The sequence below is a fragment of the Lobosporangium transversale genome (assembly GCF_002105155.1).
Source record: "Lobosporangium transversale strain NRRL 3116 chromosome Unknown BCR41scaffold_5, whole genome shotgun sequence".
Lineage (NCBI taxonomy): Eukaryota > Fungi > Mortierellomycota > Mortierellomycetes > Mortierellales > Mortierellaceae > Lobosporangium > Lobosporangium transversale.
The window spans coordinates 829,739-849,575 of NW_019028983.1; the positions used below are offsets into that span (position 1 = coordinate 829,739).

The window sequence follows — 19,837 nt, forward strand, 5'->3', positions numbered from 1 at the left end:
CTTTTTACAACTTCCCATCTGAAACGAATATGACGGATATTTTGCGCCACTCTGGCTCATTTCAAAGTGCGGGGCCTCTAAACAATATGCTTGGAAGGCAGGTTACTATCCGGTCGGCGCGATCTTTACGTGGAGTGCTTCCAAGAAACGGTATTATCCTTGGCTCGGATTCTGGAGAATACGATCACCCTAAGATGTCTTTGTTTGAATGTGTCAAGACTATCTTATTCGCTACTAGGATCAATGTGTTGTTGATATTCATATTTCTGGGGATCATGGCAGTCAAGTTGAACTGGGCACCAGAAACAGTTTTTCTCCTAAACTTCATTGCTATCATCCCTTTGGCTAAACGTATGTATGCTTTTGCAGTATCAATCTCTTCGTTTGACAGCGTTAGTCCCCATTATCACTAAAACTATGTGTTTACCGTTCATCTCAGTACTTGGATACGCAACGGAGGAAATTTCAATGAGACTGGGAGAGGTAATCCATACAGTCTCAAATACGCCTTCTTTTTGCCTGATTCTCTGTTACTTATCCTTTCTTCTTTTCTTCTATTTCCTTTAATCTGATCTCAAACGTATCAGAATCTCGGAGCACTACTAAATGCCTCTTTTGGAAATGCCATTGAGCTGATTTTGTCAGTTATTGCTTTAAAGGAAGGCAAGATTGATGTTGTCCAAGCATCTATCCTTGGATCTATACTCTCTAACTTGCTTTTGATAAGAGGAAAATGATCAGAAGATCTCCACTCGGACACATTGGGGTACACAAAATATTTAGTTTTTTTTTTTTTTTTTTTTTTTTTTATAAATCTACTTTCATACCACGCTTCCCTGCTTAAACAGGTGCTTGGGTTCTGCTTTGTTTTTGGAGGTTATTATTATCAATCGCAAAAATTCAATCAAACCGCTGCCCAGATGTCGGCCTCACTACTTTCGCTCGCTTGTATGTCTTTGTTAGTCCCGGCTGCATTCGTGGCCGCTACCGACGAAGCTGATCAGACACATAGTATCCAAATCTTATCAGAAGGAACCTCAATCGTGCTCCTGGCTGTCTATGTCTTATACCTGGTTTTCCAACTCAAGACTCATACTCACCTCTATGTAAATGAAAATGAGGAAGAAGAGGAAGCTGTACTTCCACTCTGGGCAGGAATCGCCTTACTCTTAGTGGTTACTTTTGTAGTTGCGCTTTGTGCAGAGTACTTGGTAGGATCCATCGAAGGACTTTCTGAGTCATGGGGTACAAGTCCTACATTTATCGGTCTGATTCTGCTACCTATTGTTGGCAACGCAGCAGAGCATGTCACGGCCGTCACAGTGGCCGTGAAGAATAAGATGGACTTGGCTATTGGTGTTGCTATTGGATCATCAATGCAGATTGCATTGTTTGTCACACCACTCATTGTCATCATTGGCTGGATCATCGGTCAACCCATGACCCTTTTTTTCAACACGTTTGAGACTTGCGTTCTGTTTGTCTCAGTCTTGATCGTCAACTATCTCATACAGGACGGCGAGTCAAACTGGTTAGAAGGCGTCATGTTGCTTAGCACATATATAGTTATTGCAATTGCCTTCTATGTTTATCCTGCAACGCCACATCATTAGTACATGCACATGAATGTCGGATTCGACGTGTGAAGCTCTTAAAAGTCGTAACAGGCTGAATATTTTATGCTCAGTTCAACTCGAAGCGATGAATTCCAGAGGATTCAGTGGATCCTTTTGTAGGCTTCTCCTTTCGTCCTTTAGTTACTTCGCTTTAAAGTATCCCTTCATCTACTTCTGTATCAAACTGCAATAATCTCAAGTCTTAATTAATTGTTCGCGCTTCAATTTTATGTAGAATGGGGTTCTTTAGGCACAGGTCGAGCATTTTGCCATATATAATTACCTTAATTTCTAGTGATTCTCTATTCCACAATTTTACGCATTCCATTTGATGGATCCTATCATTGTCCCTTTGAAATATCCGAGCATATTGAAGAACCCAATAGCACCGTACTCTCAGGACAACCAATCCACTTACTCTACCATGTACAAGAGTCACAAAGAATGACTCGAAGGCCATTGGCGAGGAGTTTGAGGAGAAGAGCAATGGATCAACATACACTATGATATCAAGGAGCTTTAGTCTTCATACTACGCAAATCCCCATCCGCAGTTCCCTTCACAGTAAAACATAAAATATACCAATGAATGAGAAATAAGTATATATCTCAACTTTCAGAATCAGTGCTGGCTGATGACACGTCGGTGTATGTGGCATGCATTTTTTTTTACACATCTTGGGACAGATGGAGGAATAATTTTGAACATGCAATGTTAATTTATTACTTGACTTTGAGATCAACTTTCCATGTTAGGGTGAGTTTTACAACGGTCTCGAAAGCGGCATTCTTAATTAAGACCTCGTTGACCAACTTTGTGATATCCCTATCATTAATCGGTGATACAACGGAGCTTGCAGTAAGAAGTCCACGCGAGACTTTAATGTACTACGAATATGTTTCAAAAATATGAAGCGCGGATATCTCGTTAGATGTGATTAAATCGGTCATTAATATAAATATATGTATATATATTTTAAAACTCACTTCGGCATGAATATTGGTAAGAATGGCCCTATCCTTCTTGCCCAAGAGGGTAAATACTGCGAGGCCGCCAACTGTTTCTCCAAAGGTAACTAATGCAGCTGCATGAACACATCTGAATGGGTTTGAAATATTTTTGGTTTCCTTTGGTTGAAAATAAAATGGAGAATTAAAATCCACATTCAACAATAATAAAACCTATTTTAAAAAACTCGTATAAAGCATACCTTCATAACACCACAGGCTTTGCCCTTTCTCAATTCCGTAATGCGGAAGTTAATGGACCTGGAATATGGGTTGGCGAAACCAGCGACAGTTGAAAAGATCCAGCCTCTCATACGGATGGGCAAGAGTCCAACATTGTTGAGGGCATCCCAGACTTGCAGGGGATCTCTCAAAGAACCCAGTTTTTTAGCAATAAAGAAGACGCCAGCGATCAGTCCTAAAAGGACCACGGATGCAAGGACGAGTGTATGATCCATTTATGCTTTCACTTTTGTGTTGTTTGTGATGTGTGCAAAGTCGTAGAGTATGTTAGTAGTGATCAGATCATATAATGTATTGCAAAATAGTTTTTGTCCTCTTGTACAATCACCAGTTAAATCTACATTCGAGCACCACTTACCACGGGAATGAATGTGTAAGACAGGGCAGGAAGATGAAGAACCTGCCGTGCGATGGTTAAAGTAAGAAGCTTACATGACCTGATCTCTCTTTTAGGAGGCAGAAGCAAGGAAACGTGCACGTGTTGACTCCATTGAGTTTCCTTATTATTTTTTCTCTCCAAGAGCCTCATCTCTGTATTCAATTGACTCTTCCACTTTTTATTCACTTTTTACGACCAAGACTATGGCAACTGAAACCCAACTCTCAGTACTAACACTTAACTGCTGGTAGCGTAATATCCCGCAAGCGACTTTGAAAATCTTGATGCAATCATTTCAAAAAAAAAAAAAAAAAAAAAAAAAAAAGCTGAAGCATGCTTTAGGCTATTCTTTTACATTTTTTAATATTTTTGCTATCTTTATCACCTCAATTTGACAGGGGCCTTAAATTTATCGCCAAAGATCGACAGGATCGCTTGACAGCCATTGGCCGCTATCTCGCAGATCCCGCACGCAGCTATGACATTGTTGGCTTACAAGAGGTCTGGGTATATGATGATTACTTACGTATCAAGGACCTTGTCCGAGACACTTTTCCTTACACGAAACATTGGTACTCAGGGGTCCTGGGTTCTGGGCTGGTGATTCTATCAAGATTTCCAATTGTGAATACAACGATGCGTAGATTCGCATTGAACGGCGACCCATTCAAGTTTTATCATGGAGATTGGTTTGTTGGCAAATGTTTTGTTAGTGCCATTGTCATGCATCCAACATGTGGTGAAATTGAGGTCTTCAATACTCATGTAAGTGGGCTTTTTTTTTTATATTTTTGTTTGGTTCTGTGCTTTGTGCCGTTGTTCATCCATAATTTACTATCCATAATAGCTTCATGCGGGATATGATAAAGTAGGCACCCCGGATTCTTATCTAGGTTGCCGTGTTGGTGAAGCCTGGGAGATGGGGTCTGTTGTCAAAGCTGCTACGACTCAGGGTCGCCATGTTATTTCGGTAAGCGATTATTTTCTTTTTACCAGTGGTATTTTTTAACACAATTCCCTCTTGAGTAAACATTACCCATGTCACCTGGTTATTGCACGTTAATTTTATTCATCACCCCTATTTTAATTATAGTTAGGTGACTACAATAGTGCACCTAACAGTCTGGTTGTACAACTCCTGACCAAGAGAGGAGGCTTGACGGATTCATGGAACAAAATCCACCCTGAACCTCGCAACCCAATTCCTAAAGGCCTCACACCTGAAGAAGGCGTTTCTATCATGGGCGTAACCTGTGATACTCCTCTTAATACATGGTCAAAGCACACTTGGCTCAACTACTTAACCAACGACCCCATTGGTGAACGGCTCGACTATATCTTTTACAAAGAGACCCCAGAGATGATATGTAACTCCGTCGAAGTTGCAGTTCGTGAACAAGTCTCTGGAATTGGAGCATCCAACTCAGGTGTCAAAAACTATAGTGACCATTTCGGCGTTCATGCTAAATTCTCTATCAAGCCTGCTGTCTATCATTTTCAGGATCGGGTTTTGCCAGATGCTTCAGTATATGCACAGGATAATGTAACCACCCTTCCGTCGGATGCCTTAACTATCGACACTCTGGAAGAGATTCTATTAATTTTGAAGCAGCATAGCAACAAAGCCAAGGCTCGGTCAAAACTCGAGTTGACGGTCATTGTGCCACTGGCTTTGATTGTAACCTTTGGTTTGATTATCGCCTTTTTCTGGATTCAACCTCGCTGGGTCGCATTCATTATGGCGCTGATCCTCAGTGCATTTTCTTCTGGCTGGATTGTACATTTCCTATATGGTTTCCTGTACGGAGGAGAGACTGCTTCTTCCTTTACAAACACGATCCAGGAGGTCCAGACTGTTTTGGACTACAAGCTTCTGACTGAGCATGGCTCGAATTCCGTCAATGGAATGTCAAGGGGTAGCAGCAACACTCGATATAATGCTCATAGTCACCGACAAAGTCTTTTGCAAAAATGAGGCAACTCTGCTCTCCCCTTTAGGACGTTGGGAGAGGGCGCAATTCGACTCACTTGATACGAAAGAAATAGGAAGCACACTCCACTAGTCTAATATGTGATCATCATAATACCCAGTGATATATTTTATTTTGTATCTGTTCCGAATTTATTATTTCTTCATTCTGGTATGTGTTGATGCCAACTTTTTTTTTTAGTATAGTGTTGCAAAAAAGACCTTAGGTGTTGTCTAAGCTTGATTTCTGGACCTCTCTACTTCAGATACTTTCAGCTCTGCAGCAGCCAAAAGTCCATCCCAAGATAAGAACACTTCCGACAATGTATTAATCTATCAAAAAAAAAAAAAAAAAAAAAAAAAAAATTAGTGTGTGATGATGACCAGAATAAAATTTTTTTCTTCTTGACAAAGATGAGCATTTTACAAGGCTGTTGTAATCATCGATGAGCTTGTTAATTTTGTCCGAGACATTATTGGTTTCTTGAAGCTGATTGACATGGATAGTTTCAAGCTTGGATAGAGCAGGGTAATGAGATTCGATGTCTAAATAACAGTAACAATTAGGACAGTGTCTATGATGGAAAAAAGAACAGATGCTTCCCTGCTACAACAAGTTCTTTTCTTCTTTTTTAATCAGACGGATTTCTTCTTTTTCAACTTTTATGAATACCCCTTACTTTTGAGTCCTCCGATTTCAGCACAAGGCTGTAAATTCTGAATTTCTTTGGATTCCTCTGATAACTTTTGAAGATCCTCTTGAGCAGCAAAAATTAATTCTGTCTTTGCTTGCAGCGTTAGCAATTCTCGATCCGGATGACTATCATATGGATTATTAATTAGTTTGGATGATTCATCTATTGATATAGAGTATTGAAAAAAAAGTCAGACCAGTTCAGGAGATTATACTCAGCATATCTATTTCTTTTATGCATAGAACTATGACATATTCTGAAGATTGCGAGAGATGCACATACACTTTTGTAAGAATTCATCGATAGTTTTACGTTCTTTTATAGCCGCCCACAGTTTTGTCTCAGTTTGCTGGACCCGCCTTGAAAGCGAACCTGGAGTATGGTTGACGTTGTTGGGCTGGCGATGATGATGGTGGCCGTGCCTATTACTACCTTGATGGTGACCCTGTTGATGAGGTGGTGATGACGAGCCAACATCGTCTTTAGAAGCTTCTTCAATAGGACTCTCAGTTTCAGCGGCAGTCATAATTGCTTTGGAAGTTGGTGGAGGGGCAAGCAGTTTTTCAATTGCTCGAATACGTTGAGCAAGACTTTCCAAGTCTTGAATCTGAGGGTCCTGGCTTTCTTCCATGGCGGGCAATGATGCTGTGGGTGTTCCTGCGTTAGATGCTTGGGCCACAAGCATTAGCGATGTTTTTTTTTTGTTGCAAAGAATTATAATTAACTCAATGTGTGGATGGCCGCGAGTTCAAAAGCGAATTATCTGAACAGTTGTCCTGTGCGAGACCCAGGAACATACTCCACCCGTGATTTGTATGCTCTGTGATTTATCACACATTTTATTTGTGTAAATTTAAATGCTCACACTCATCTTTATTCGATCCTTAAGCGCCTTTTTTTTTACATGAAATCGTCAAACTCATCATAATCGTTGCTATAATCCTTAGTATCGATAACAGTATCGACTTTGGCAGTTGCCAACGATGGCTTATTGCTACCCTTCTTCTTGGTCTTTTGAGCTTCCTTAGCTGCTTTTTGCTTCTCGTTAGCTAAGGTTGTCAAAGTGCTGGCAAACTTGCGAACATCCACATCGCGGACACCCTGGGAAAGTTCGCGGAAAAGACCCTCCAAGAACGAAACATAGAGTCCTTGTTTCTGTTACAAATGAAAGTAGAAGAAGAATGGAAACGTTAGGAGAAAAAAAAAAAAAGGTGTAAAGTAATTCTTTTAGCAAGCTGTGCTTCATTCTTCTTTGACCATCTTCTTACTTCATGCTTCTGGATAAGGGCGACCAACTCTGTGGTAAACTCAGCAAACTGTTCCTTGGTCTTGGGCTTCATAGTTTCCAACTTGCTAGCAGAAGTGACGACTATAACCGGACATAACAAAACAATATTAAGTGTCTAAACCATTGTTGACTTGCTTTTTTTTTTTTTTTTTTTTTTTTTTTTTTACCTTCATCGGTGACTTTAACACCGCTAAAGAGATCAGCAGCATTTGCAATATCCGACTCAATAATAGCATTCTTTTCACGCTGGCGACGCTCAAATTTCTCCTCTTCGGTTTCATTCTCGGGTACAAGCTATAAGTAGTTGTTCAGCACAAATATTATATTAAAGATGTTAGGAAACAGGGGTTATGACCCTATACGCTTTTTTTTTTTTTTTTTTTTTTTTCCCTAAATGAAAACTTACAGCCCTCTTTTCCAATGCAGCCTGCTTCTTACGTTCGGCTTCGGCATTGCGCTGAGCAATCTTCTCAGCCAAGGTTAGTTTAGGGGGCTTTGCAACAGGGGCCTTGACCTCAGGTTCAGATTCAGACTCACTGCTGGCATCCCAGTCTTCCTGTTGAGAGATAATAAAAAATGTGTATATATGAGCCACGCGTTATATATTAGCTCTTGATATACAATCATCGGTATGATGCATTTGATTGTATGGTCCTTCCATCAATGGAATTCCCTAATATAAGAAATGCAGTCCTCTGTTTTCCATGACCATGAACTTGTGATCCTGCAGTGATTTGAATATCTGTAATGTTTTAATTGTTAAAGCAATAGATTTTCAATGTCGAGAATGATATTGGGCATTCCCGGAAGTCGCGTCTATCAATTTTTTTCTTTTTTAGAAGAAATGAAGGACTGTCAGATGCCCATGTCAACGAACCTTGACGTCGTCCTCCTCGACATCCTCGTCATCCCACTGCTTCTTTGCGGGAAGAACCGGTGCTTCAATAACATCGTCCTTTTCTATAATCGTATAATGGATTACTCAAATTAGTGTATTGATCTCGAGCAAATATGCAGATCTAAATATCTACACAATCCCTATCCATATCGTCAATATGAATAAAAATGCAGGTTATTTTGTCGATATGACCATAATTGTTTCTTTCTTTTTTTTTTCCTTTCTTTTATATATACGTATATAAAGCATTATTATTTTCGCCAAAGGAAGAATACGCACCCCAGTCAGACATGATCGCTAAGTTTGAATTTGATTAATTGAAAGTAATTAAAGATGAATGACCTTTAAGGTTTGCATGTAATGGTTTTTTTCTTTGTTGATTTTCATAGTTGACAGCCACATAGATATAAACTTAAGGGTACATAGACCGAAACGCCTGCAAAGGAAAAGGAACGCTTTCTCACACGTGCTGAAAGGAAGAATAGGCTCATTGCACAACAACGTGCAGCCATACGGTGGCAAAACGATGGATCGTCTTGATGTAAAAGATAGGAGAGTACACACTTACAGTACAAGAAATACCCTTTTCCAATAATTGCACTACCTGGCGTTTATTTTAAAGTGAACTCTTCTTTCCGCTCCTGCTCTTCGATCAAACCATGTAGCCTGTCCCTGCACAAGTTCTCTTATTATCTTGACTCCTTTTAACTTCACCCTATCTCCACCCTTACATTTCATGACATGTTTTTTGTCCATGGAACGTCTTTTATCAAACTTTGCTTTCTCCTTACTCTCATCCCAATAGCCACAGCCACCAAAACCCATCCGATATGCCAGAGATGCCCAGTGTGTATCTCTTGATTGTCATCCAGCCAGAACGCACTCATCAATCTAACATTACCATTCCTAGAAGAAAGGCTGCTGCACCTATATAGGTGCCTATTATTACTTCTCCGCTAATGACGACGATAAAGATCAGCTTTTGAATGATAGAGTATGTAATGCTAATAGTCAATAATCGGTCGAAAGCTGCTACTACCTATTGATCTGAGATTGCGGCTACGAAAGGATGTGGATGTATCCCTTTGCTTACTCTGATGACTGAGTCCTTTACCGAGTCTCGAAATTATTCTTTTACATTATACGCTAACAGTGGATATAAAGGTGAATCCTACTTTTAACTGTTTAAACAGCATTATGCAGTTGAATCTATCATACTCACTGCCAGTATTCGTATCATCCAAGGTCTTCTTGCATTCATTCCTGCCCCTATACACCTGTCAGATCAACCTTAAGTATTTTTTAGGATGAATATGGGCCTGGAAGCATTTTTAGCTGGTGACTGATGGCGGTATGCGCCATAAATCCGTGACTTATAGTTTTATAAAAAAAAATATAACCATCATGTTCTTTTATGTAAATAAAGACCCCTTTGTCAGATTTGATCTAAGAAAAAAGAAAGTTTACTCAGACCAGCGATTTTGAGGATCTACTGGAATTCTCACGGAGCACTGGTTTTAACTGGTCTTAACCAGTTAACAACCAGTTTAATCGGTTCTCACTGGTTAAATCGGTTAATTTTTGCTAATCAGGGTGCACTAAAACTGATTTTTTTTTAGGTATCTCACACTAAGACTGACAAAGTGGTTTGTGCTGTGTAGAAATAACGAAAGACTACTTCCTGCACGTGCCTCGGTTCTAAAAGAGGCACAGAAGCTTAAAAGAGATCTTTCATGTTCTGTGAGATTCTTTTTTTTTTTTTTTTTTTTTTTTTTTTTGGCATTCAAAAAAAAACACACGCACGTATTAGAAAAGTAAACATGGACGTGACTCCGCAGAGCATTGCCGCCGCTACAGCTACTACCACTACCCTAGAACAGGCAGCCGAACTTATGACGGCACCTCTAGAAACACCTGTGCGCTCAAACAACAGAGCGAAACGAAACTACCGTATCAAAAGCCGAGACAGCAACTTGGAAGACGAGGATGGGAATCGGGACGGGGATCAGGATATAGATCAGACAGATGGTCCTGCGCAGTTGAATCAGCAGGAGCAAGCCTCTTTAGATTCTTTGACATCGTCATCCCCATATATTCAATCTCAAAAGGCTCAAAATATCGCAGAAGTTTATCCTGGCCTAGCAAGGCTCAGTTTCTTGGATCAGGATCAAGATCAAGGTTTGGGCAAGGGTAGTGACGGCGGAAGCGTGAATTCTTTCACAAATGTCTTGGAAACTAAAAAACAGAGACGTCCTTTCCAACAACAGCCTACTATGTCTCAAATTACCATTGAGGATCCCGATGACATTTCTAAAGTTGAAGATCAGAAGGAAAAAGAGATGCGGTCATTGAGCACAAGTTCGACCTCTACTTCGACCTCATCGAATGCAAAGTCAAAAGCCGTAGCCGTGCCCCCAGTGACTTCTCCAGCTGCTATGTCGTCAAAGTCGGGATCAGGATCAGGATCAAGTCTGTTTGAAATTAGAGAAACCGAATTGGAAGCCAAAGGCAGGGGTATCTTCTCAGCTGCTAATGAAATTCTTAAACCAGGTACACTAGTCTTCAAGGAGCTCGGATACTGCCAGGTTGTGGATGATGAATCTCTCTCACAAGTGTGTTCTACTTGCTTCAAGGACGTGAGGGATGAATTGGGCGAAGATGAGGCTTCTTCAGCCAGCGTAAACGGACAAAAAAAGCTTGTCCGGTGCGCAGGATGCAAAGTAGTGTGGTACTGTAACAAGGTATATCACTAGCAAGGGCTGCCAAATATTCTGCTTGTAGCTCGCTATGGTATTTTACGTATCTAATTTTTTTTTTTTTTTTTTTTTTTATTACACTATTATGCAGGCGTGCCAGATCAAGGATTGGAAACTACACCATCAATTGGAATGTCAGGGTATCCAAAGATCAATGTCAAGCCCAGTTATGAAGGAGATCTGGACGAAACGCACTATTAATACAACTATCGCCAGAGCTCTCTGTCGATTGATTCGCCGACGCGAGCGCGTCAAGGCATCGAAAGCTTATAAGGTGGAACATGGAAAGATTGATAATTCCCAAAAGCAGGTCAATGAAGTGTACTTTTCTGGGCTTGATCAAAAGGAGGAAGAGTGGCTCGATGAATATGGATCTACATGGATTGAGCAATACCTTCGCACCTATGAGCAGGAGAAAACACCTGTAGCCGCAACTGCAACCAATAGTTCTTCACTGGGGACATTAGAGGAATCAAGTCCATTAGCAAAAACTCTTGCCATTGTTATGTCATGTGTAGTAACACCTACAGAAGATCGAAATGTATTTTTAAAAAGCGTAAGAGAACCCTGCGTGAACGTCGAATCAGCTAGTGGTGATAGTGCATTGGATCTTTTACGAAAGTTGAATTCATATGGGTTCGCCATCACCAACATGGAAACAACTACAGCTGTCGGTCTAGCATTGTATGTTCAGTGCATACCATTTATGAATCACTCATGCATACCCAACTGTGTTTACACATTCCGAGGTTCCCGAGTCGAATGCCGAGTCATTCGCGATATCCAGCCAGGAGAGGAAGTAAGGATAGCTTTGTAATGTTGTAAATATTTGAGCTTCAAGCTTTGAGTGTGATAACAAAGCAGAAAACTGGTTAATACTTTGTATCTGTTCGCATTTAACAGTTGACAATTAGCTATATTGACCAGATCGGTACTACACAAGAGCGACAGAAACAACTGAAAGAACAATATCGTTTCACCTGTGATTGTCCGTTGTGTAAATATTATCCAGCCAATCCCCTGGCCCAGCCTGAAGATGGCCCATTGAGGCAAATCATTGCGGATCCACTATTTGAACCTAGGCTTGACCCTAAACAAGGCTTTGTCTGCTCTAACCTTTCATGTAAAGCTATCAACGGACCGAAATCAATCCTAGCTATTGATTCTCAACTTGCAATCTATAATAAGGTGGAGCTCAAATGCAGTAGCTGTGGACATTGCACGGAAATTACACAGGAGCTTGTTCAAGAGAATGAGAAGGAAGCACAGAAATTAATAGCAGAATTTGTGCGTGAAATGAATGGAGGAGTTGAAAGACAAATACCAAAATCAAACTCAAGGAACTTTGAATTGGCGAAAGTGAAGGCATCTTCTTCAGAAACACCATCTGAAGATACAAATAGCATGGAAAGGAAACCTGCTACTGCAGTCATTGGAGGTTTGAAGACAGTCCGAGAGCCATCTGCACGAGCTCTGAAGAATTTTCAGGATGCATTCAAGGTGATCACAGGAAGACCAACAAGTGACTCCGAAAAGGCAGTACCAGCTATTGATTCAGCACAAAGCATCTGTCGTAGCCATCTTCATCGACTTTCGCGCCAATTGATACAGATTGGGTTTGATGAGGCAGTGAGTCACAAGAACTGGGTTTTTGCTTTACATCGATCGATCGAACTGGAGAGATTACTGAACGAGTCATATATTGGCCACCATCCCTTGAAAGCGATCCAAGCATACTATACCTGTAAAATTGCTAACCTGTTGGCGAATTTGCTTTTGGAGGAATCTACTGTTGAGATTGAGGATAGTGAGGAGGAAAAGGATAAGGATTATGGCATGTTGGACAGCGATGACGAAGCGGACCTCAAGTTACTACGTGATGCAATGCGTAAGAATGGGACCGGATCTATGCAGGAACAACTATTAAGAAGAAAGCGGAAAGAAAATGAAGAGGGATCATCAACAGGGGAAGGAAATGCTGAAGATCGACGCAAGAAGCGTGTACAAGAAAAAGAAGTATCACGGACTCAAATTGAGTCCTCGCAACAGCTACAGCGATATCTCCAGTCACTTGTACCCAAGATTGAAGATCCCAAGATTCTAGTTCAAGTCCGGACATGTTGGGGTAAGGATGGCAAGCTTGGAAGCCGATACCGGTGTCTGATTGACTCGTTGAAACAGGCGCTGCATTATGCAGCATTGCCTTTTGTTTCACAAGAGCAGAAGCAAAAAACAATTTGAAAAGCAATATAAACTCATCTTAATAAATAAATGACCTTGGCATACAATATCAAGGAATCTGTTCAACATTGTAATCGAGGGGAACTTATTGTCAATACACCATTCTGTAATGTAATGCATCTAACAATCTCAGGACTCCAATGACGAAAGAAAGAATAGTATACTACGTTCATAAAATAAAAAATTTAAATTCTAATCACTATCACTGTCGCTGTCGCTGTCTGTCTCAGGCGCCTTGGCCTTGCCCTTGCCTTTACCGCCTGGAGCAGGACCCTTAGTACCTCCACCAATGGCGGCAGCAGCGAGTCCTTGCTCTTTCAACAGCGCCATCTGACCTGCAATCGAGTCCTCATCAGGTTCAGAAATATCATCATCAATCTCAGGCTCGGGTGGCAATTGAGATGCATCTAATACTGTCAAGGTCATGTCCTGCAAGATATCTGAACCTAGGATTGAGTCTGACTTGATGAACAGGTTGAATGAGTACTGGCCAGGATGAGGAGGCGCCTGAAATTGAACGCGGACACTGCTAGGGGTTGAGGTAATATCCGTGACCTTGGTAGGAGGAACAACGATGCGATTATTCTTATGATCACCCAAAATCACCCACCAGAAAGGCTTCTTCTCGCCAGGGAAGTAGGGTGCATGGACAGCAGGAGCAGTGGCTTTAACCTTATTTTTGGGCTTGATGTTACCATCCTCATCCTCCTCACTATCCACGTCACCTTCGAACAGAGCATCGACATTATCCTTTGCAGGCTTAACAGGTTCTTCTTCCTCATCCTCGCCAGGAACAACAGCGCGGACCTTCAAGACAAATGTGCATAAAGATCCGGGGGTAATGATGTTGTCACCAGCAACTAAAAAAAAAAAAAAAAAAAAAAAAAAAGATTGAATATAATGTTAGTACTTGACGAATAAATATGGAAAGTGACAAGGGATTATTGGGATAGGATACCTTTGAAGAACGCCTTAAGAACCTTCAGTTCAGGATATTGCTTAGCAACGGTAGCGACCTGGTCAACTTGATCATCAGTAATGTTTCCTTTGAGTAAAGCAACACGGTCCTCGCGGTCCAAGTCCATAAATCGGCTAACAGTTTTGATCTGGCTTTTGCCTTTGAGCGCCTTGACGGCATCGACATTGATAAAAGGAAGCTGCTGAAGAGGAGAGTCGTGGAAGTAAAGTCCTTGAACCAAGATTTGCGACATCTCCATGAGGGACAAGGAGACTGAGAGCCATTGACGAGCAGTTGAAATCTGAATCATTCCATGAATTAAGTGCAGAGTCTTGACGATAATATCAGCTTGATCTGAGGAGATAATTCGAGAGGATGAAAATACGAGAATGTTAATATGAGCAAGAATTTTTTTTTTTTTTTTTTTTTTTTTTTCAGCTGAAAGTCCAAATCTCCAAATGATCATCATCGTTTTTCTTTTAAATGCTTTGATTTGCATACCTTGAGCAAGATCTTTGTCTTCGACAGCCATGTTCAAAGTATGTGCATACAAAAGCGTTAAAGCCTTCAAGGCAGGAAGGTTCATAGTCTTCTTCGTGTACTCAAACTTCTCGCCATTCCTGCTCTCAAGCGCTTTGTTCACCTCAAGACAGAGCTTCTCCAGTGCAGCTTCATCTGTTGGTCGGCTCACGATATCCTCCTTGAATTCATCGGCAAGAGCCAAAATCTCAACGATCTCTTTGGGGCTACTTGTTTCCTTGATCTTCTTGAAAAATGTTCCCATGGTTTTAGTGCGGATCTTATCCTTAGTAAAGTTTCCAGAACGGTACCACCACTTTCCGATAAAGTAAGGAAGCATCAGTCCACAGACAATACCATAAGCAGACAAGACCCAAAAATTGTTGTGAGCTTCTACCAGCCAGGGTGGGAGTGCAATGCTCATGGTCATTGAGCTTCTACTACCATCAGGATGTCCGTATTTTTCCCAATTCTCGCGAGTTGCATCGTCAGTCAGACTATTAATCCAGTAAAGAACAAAATGAAAACACCCTCGTATAAGTATGATATAGATACTGTAGAACACATGAAAGAAGTAGGATCAAAACTAGAGAATGCTTTTAAAAGGGAACTCTATCTCCTTTTATCTTTCGCCACTTACGTCTCGTAAGCTTTATTAATCTCAGCCATCTTAGCATCGGCTTCATCACGTTTGTCAGCCTTGACTTTGTCAGGATGCCAAATCTTACTGAGGCCACGGTATGCTGATTTGATTTGCTTTGGGGTTGCGTTCTAGATGATAGAATGTAGATAAATCAAGGTGATTTTAAGGCAATTAAGGACTCACATCAGACGTTTGTTACTTTTTTTTTATAAAATTGGCCTGGTGCACAGTTGTAAACCTACGTCTGGAATCCCAAGAATGTCAAAAGGATTCCACTTGATGACTTCAGGTGAGGGTGTAATGTATGCCTGATATGCGACGAAAGCAAACAAAGCCCATCCAAGAGCAATTGCAATCATCCTTTTTCTTTCTGGTTAGCACAAGGCGGTTGACTAGATCGAGAAATATATATGTATATATAAATGTTCTGGCTTACTTTTTGACAACACCAGAGGATTTACGGGGTGCAACAGCACGCGAAGCCTTGCGTTTACAGGCATCGCAGGAGCAATGAACCTTTCTTGCAGCAACAACTAAGTATAAAGATGTAAAATTGAGGAATTAAATATTTCGGTGAACAAATCTTCCTTCTCACACTTATATGTAAAAAAAAGAAAAAAAAAAAAGATTCTGTTGCATCTCCAAATATGTCCAAGTCAAAATCTGAAATCAATCAATCAATCTGCTGAGGAATGGTACGACTCATTCCTGTTGTTGATCTCCCGAAATGTCTTTTCCGTGTATGTTTCTCTTGAGTCATAGCCCAATTCAAAGTGGAGTACTCTGTGGTTTTCATTGACAAATAAAATCCTCAAAAATGGCCTCTCCCCCTTTCGCCTTTTCATGCAATTTACCTGTCTTCTTGAAGATAGTTAGATAAGTAGCTGGGAGTAGAATGATAGCGAGGGTTGTCAACACAAAGTAGTTGAAAGTATCCCCATTCTCGTCAAACGTATACTTGGCCATCCTGTTGACTCTTTCAAACTGTTATTAGTTTGATATTCTTATTTGAAAAGAGAAAGAAAGGGAGAGATAAATGTTCGAATATCCGATCAATCCTTGAGGTCCTCTGCCGTGTCAATAGCTCGTGGAATGTGACAGAGCAAACACGGATGAAAAAAAAAAAAGGAACAAAGCAAGAAGCAGGAGAATAAAAAAAAAAGGATGGAGAGAGAAAGAGAGATTACACTAATTGGTGGCCTTTTTTTTCTGTCCATAATGAGAAAGGGCCTATCAGGGGCCAACAGAGGATGCTTCAATCAGCCAATCGCATTGCTTGCTGGCCTTCCAAAGCACTGACACGTCAGAAACCGCCCCTTAAAATAATATTTACTCAAATGCTCCACGTTTCATTGCTTCATTGCTATTGTTATTTTATGCATATGACGATGCTTTTTCTAATGGGTATATTCTATTATTTTTGATTTGATGCTTTTAAAAAATAGAGTGGTCTGCTCAGTCGCCAAGACTTCAAGGCCTGTATGTCTATGGCAGCGCTTCGTCATGACCTTTGACATGATCTGGATGATATTCAGGCCATAGATGATTTACGATATATGCTGTAAAAGTGCTCCTTTCTGTGCCCTGGAATTCACGACCTTTGGCGGCCAAATTAGCATCCATTAACGCTATCATGTAGGGCAACATGTGCACTCCGTCTACAGGATTTCGGATGCTGTCCAGAATTGCAATAGATTCGGTAAAGTCGGATAAGAACATTGTGCACGGATATTGGTCCAAGAGATCTTGAAGTATAGGTGATTCCCGTGGTCGGTGTACGTCTGTCGCCATAAAGATCATAGGTGACTCTGGAGGGGATTCCGCGCAACGTTCCAAAAAGGGAGGCACGGTATATTCCTGTCTTCGCGTTACTACAGGCGAACTTGCTCTAGACATCGTTGCTCTCTTGCCCGCCATATATGTTGTACGGTCTCGCTTAGACATCTCTCCTAACCAGGCGATAATCCTCTGCAAATTTCTGGGCACTAACTTCTCAAAGAATCCATCCTCTGTTCGAAAGTGAACACCCAAGAAGCCTGGGGCAGCTCTTCCGGTTTGGTTCTTCCAAAAATTTATTTGCTCTTCTGCCAGGTTTGTTGCGTCAAGGATTGCCTGGTTCCAGAGCTCCATCCCATGATAAATATAATTTTGAAGAGCCTTATTTTTTTCTGATTGAGCGTCAACCCTGTCAGTCGCGAAAAGCGATCCAAAGTGCAATACCTTCTCAGGCCGTTTCTGAATATCTGTCAGGAGTAACTCACGATCATACCGCCCCAGAAATTCTATCATATGAGGGCTAAAGCCTTGTTTGATCATCTCTTCCCTCTCTCTCTCCAGGCGTTGCTCCTCTGTTTCCGGCATATTTCCATAATCGACCTCGGAATCATCCACGATCCTATATGCATAGCGACTGGTGTCATTGTAAAAATAAACCTCGGTATCCGGGTCCTTGATCTCTAGATGCTCATACAACCAGTCTAGACTCATTACAGGCCTATTAAAAACACGAATGGGTTCCGTCTGACCAGGTACAGCATCCACAACACCGGCCAGGAGCTTGGGAATGTTGTAAAAATACGTCCATGGAGTCACAGTCCAGCTATGATAAAATAGACACTCCCGTTCTGTTTTTCGCTCAATCTCAGTCATCGCCTCACGCTGCTTCTTGGTTTTACGAGGCCAGGCGGATGTATCAATCTCACGACAATACCCGACATCTGTCCTGTTACGTTCAGCCCACTGTTGCAGCAATATAGGTGGCTCTTTCCACAACAAAGCTTGAAGCTTATGGCTCAAATGTAAAGGTGGTAAAAGAAGAGTTCGATTGAGATATGCAGCAAGTCGGAGAGCATTTTCCAGCGTGATGAGCTGATTATGGAAACCGCTATGTGGTAGGTAGGCGAGAAATTTTTCACCCTCCATGGGTGGCCGATCAGGAATCATTGAGAGAAAGGGATTGCGTTCCTTATTTCCATCGAGTTGTCGAGATGGTGCGGGATCATATTCATGTTCATTACCATTACCGTTACTGTTGTTGATGTCGTCTTCAGCCACTGTACTTTGTGAATTTTTGCCATCTGTGTCAGAGCCATCATGCCCTCCTATCGGCGTCGTCGAGTGAACGGGAGCCGGCACAGATTGGCTTGGTATCAAAGGAGAAGGGTCTAGTGACTGTGGACGAGGGATAGAAACATGATTGGAGCCTTTGTGAAGTGGTTCTTCCTCCAACAAAATACCATCTGATTTTTCAGATGGGGATGAGGAATAACTAAGGTATGGAACCCACTCGACTTGTGCGCCCAAGACAAAGAAAACTGTGATGATAATCAGGAACACAAACAAGATCCTGCTCTTGGACCGGAACTCGGTCTTTGTGCTATTACTGGTATTACCCAGCATGAACGTCATATGCAGCAGTACACTTGTACAGGGCTGGATGAGAGTTGGGAATACAATGTATGGCGTTAACAGGGGAGCCTTGCCAACCAGACTCGTAAAAAAAATGGAGCGTGTGTAATTATGTGTAAGAATATAATTTGCGATTGGGATGTGTGAGAGAACGAGCAATGTGGACCCGAAGATGGGAAATTATAATGGAGAGCTGAATGAAAAGGAAGCAGTGTTGCAAAAAAAAAAAAAAAAAAAAAAAAAAAAAAAAAGAGCCGGTGCCAGATTAATGATTTGACAGGGACAACAATCTCCTGAAGGAAAAGTCAAGAGAACAAGGCAATCGCATCCAAAGAATTTTCAAAGCAACATTTAACATCGATTAGCGATTAAGCCCGTCATTTTCGTCATCACTTGTTTTTTAACCATCCTACTCTTTTGTCTAACACTGACAGTGATTGAAGGCCCAAATCTTCATCAAAAGCTTAAAGCTTTGATCATTTTTTTACTAGAGCTAGCCACATGTAATATAAATATTGCTATTCAATAGGTGGGGTTTTTAATGAATAATGTCATGTCAACCACACCAGGAATAGCAAGAATGTATTTCAGGGGTGGTAATTCTCTTGTCATGATTGGACTCTATTGTTATTTTTAAACTCTAATCAGTTGGTCAGATTTTTTAAGCCGTTGTCATGACAATTTGTGTCAAGCATCTTCGCTTTAATTGAAACTATGAGCTTCCAGGTGCTACCTCCGACTTCGATAGTGAATTACCTCCAAGGTAGTGTCTTTCAAGGCTTACGGTTCATGGACGCTGTAATACTCGTTCATATTCGTGATCTCAATCATCCACACAGTCTGAACAGGCGAATTCTGAGATGAAAACTGAAAGGATAAAGCTATTGTATACATGTAATTTGGATTATCTTCGTTGCTTCAAAGGAAGTAATCAAGAGATTAATTCACTAGTAAAATACAAGCATTAATACGCGGGATAAGGAAACAGATTACATATAATATATATACCACAAGAATCAAGTGGTCGAACGACTACTTTTTGTTGAGCCTTTACGCCTTGCTGATCAAATAGTGTGTATACAAATATATATATATATACATATATATATTTATATACATGTACACATAAAGCCCCTACCATCAAAACTCAAACCGGAGGCTGTTCATTGGTGCGTTATTGGGTTCTTCTCTCCTGAATAACACCAACTTTATCGTAC

General features: G+C 41.0%; 7 protein-coding genes across 7 annotated transcripts; 3 read left to right on the forward strand and 4 right to left on the reverse strand.

The window, feature by feature from the left end:
* Window positions 1–86: 86 nt before the first annotated feature.
* BCR41DRAFT_376799 (Sodium/calcium exchanger protein-domain-containing protein) lies at window positions 87–1,613 on the forward strand (the record flags this gene model as incomplete). Its single annotated transcript, XM_022027070.1, has 4 exons — window positions 87–351; window positions 440–483; window positions 588–677; window positions 849–1,613. The coding sequence occupies 4 exons, from the start codon at window positions 87–89 to the stop codon at window positions 1,611–1,613; spliced, it is 1,164 nt and encodes a 387-aa protein (XP_021884839.1).
* A 725-nt stretch (window positions 1,614–2,338) lies between these two features.
* BCR41DRAFT_368063 (hypothetical protein) lies at window positions 2,339–3,081 on the reverse strand (the record flags this gene model as incomplete). Its single annotated transcript, XM_022026356.1, has 3 exons — window positions 2,339–2,503; window positions 2,603–2,743; window positions 2,827–3,081. The coding sequence occupies 3 exons, from the start codon at window positions 3,079–3,081 to the stop codon at window positions 2,339–2,341; spliced, it is 561 nt and encodes a 186-aa protein (XP_021884840.1).
* A 326-nt stretch (window positions 3,082–3,407) lies between these two features.
* On the forward strand, window positions 3,408–5,543 carry BCR41DRAFT_332500 (Endonuclease/exonuclease/phosphatase). The gene is made up of 4 exons (XM_022021854.1): window positions 3,408–3,492; window positions 3,644–4,010; window positions 4,093–4,215; window positions 4,339–5,543. Exons 1-4 carry the CDS (start codon window positions 3,449–3,451, stop codon window positions 5,218–5,220), a joined length of 1,416 nt encoding a protein of 471 aa, XP_021884841.1. The 5' UTR covers window positions 3,408–3,448; the 3' UTR covers window positions 5,221–5,543.
* BCR41DRAFT_300459 (hypothetical protein) lies at window positions 5,449–6,072 on the reverse strand (the record flags this gene model as incomplete). Its single annotated transcript, XM_022020572.1, has 3 exons — window positions 5,449–5,547; window positions 5,642–5,760; window positions 5,895–6,072. Coding segments are annotated over 3 exons (396 nt in total), but the record flags the coding sequence as incomplete, so codon positions are not given.
* Window positions 6,073–6,711: 639 nt separating this feature from the next.
* BCR41DRAFT_182942 (eukaryotic translation initiation factor 3 subunit J) lies at window positions 6,712–7,760 on the reverse strand. The gene is made up of 4 exons (XM_022019770.1): window positions 7,636–7,760; window positions 7,365–7,491; window positions 7,178–7,278; window positions 6,712–7,064 (listed from the first exon to the last, which is right to left on the reverse strand). The coding sequence occupies exons 1-4, from the start codon at window positions 7,648–7,650 to the stop codon at window positions 6,810–6,812; spliced, it is 498 nt and encodes a 165-aa protein (XP_021884843.1). The 5' UTR covers window positions 7,651–7,760; the 3' UTR covers window positions 6,712–6,809.
* A 2,122-nt stretch (window positions 7,761–9,882) lies between these two features.
* Window positions 9,883–13,132, forward strand: BCR41DRAFT_384121 (hypothetical protein). Its single transcript, XM_022027532.1, has 3 exons — window positions 9,883–10,836; window positions 10,943–11,650; window positions 11,755–13,132. The coding sequence occupies exons 1-3, from the start codon at window positions 9,916–9,918 to the stop codon at window positions 13,090–13,092; spliced, it is 2,967 nt and encodes a 988-aa protein (XP_021884844.1). The 5' UTR covers window positions 9,883–9,915; the 3' UTR covers window positions 13,093–13,132.
* A 152-nt stretch (window positions 13,133–13,284) lies between these two features.
* BCR41DRAFT_393116 (Sec63 Brl domain-domain-containing protein) lies at window positions 13,285–18,620 on the reverse strand (the record flags this gene model as incomplete). Its single annotated transcript, XM_022028527.1, has 8 exons — window positions 13,285–13,952; window positions 14,051–14,404; window positions 14,552–15,066; window positions 15,210–15,340; window positions 15,455–15,520; window positions 15,657–15,745; window positions 16,067–16,196; window positions 16,764–18,620. The coding sequence occupies 8 exons, from the start codon at window positions 18,618–18,620 to the stop codon at window positions 13,285–13,287; spliced, it is 3,810 nt and encodes a 1,269-aa protein (XP_021884845.1).
* Window positions 18,621–19,837: the final 1,217 nt, after the last annotated feature.

Coding starts and splice junctions, on each gene's coding strand:
- BCR41DRAFT_182942 (XM_022019770.1), bottom strand. Junction 7,279..7,364: donor TGTTAAAGTCACCGATGAAG/GTAAAAAAAAAA, acceptor GTCCGGTTATAG/TCGTCACTTCTGCTAGCAAG. Junction 7,065..7,177: donor CCCTTATCCAGAAGCATGAA/GTAAGAAGATGG, acceptor CATTTGTAACAG/AAACAAGGACTCTATGTTTC.
- BCR41DRAFT_332500 (XM_022021854.1), top strand. CDS start 3,449: ATGGCAACTGAAACCCAACTCTCAGTACTAACACTTAACTGCTG. Junction 3,493..3,643: donor GTACTAACACTTAACTGCTG/GTAGCGTAATAT, acceptor TCAATTTGACAG/GGGCCTTAAATTTATCGCCA. Junction 4,216..4,338: donor AGGGTCGCCATGTTATTTCG/GTAAGCGATTAT, acceptor TTTTAATTATAG/TTAGGTGACTACAATAGTGC.
- BCR41DRAFT_384121 (XM_022027532.1), top strand. CDS start 9,916: ATGGACGTGACTCCGCAGAGCATTGCCGCCGCTACAGCTACTACCACT. Junction 10,837..10,942: donor TAGTGTGGTACTGTAACAAG/GTATATCACTAG, acceptor ACTATTATGCAG/GCGTGCCAGATCAAGGATTG. Junction 11,651..11,754: donor ATATCCAGCCAGGAGAGGAA/GTAAGGATAGCT, acceptor CGCATTTAACAG/TTGACAATTAGCTATATTGA.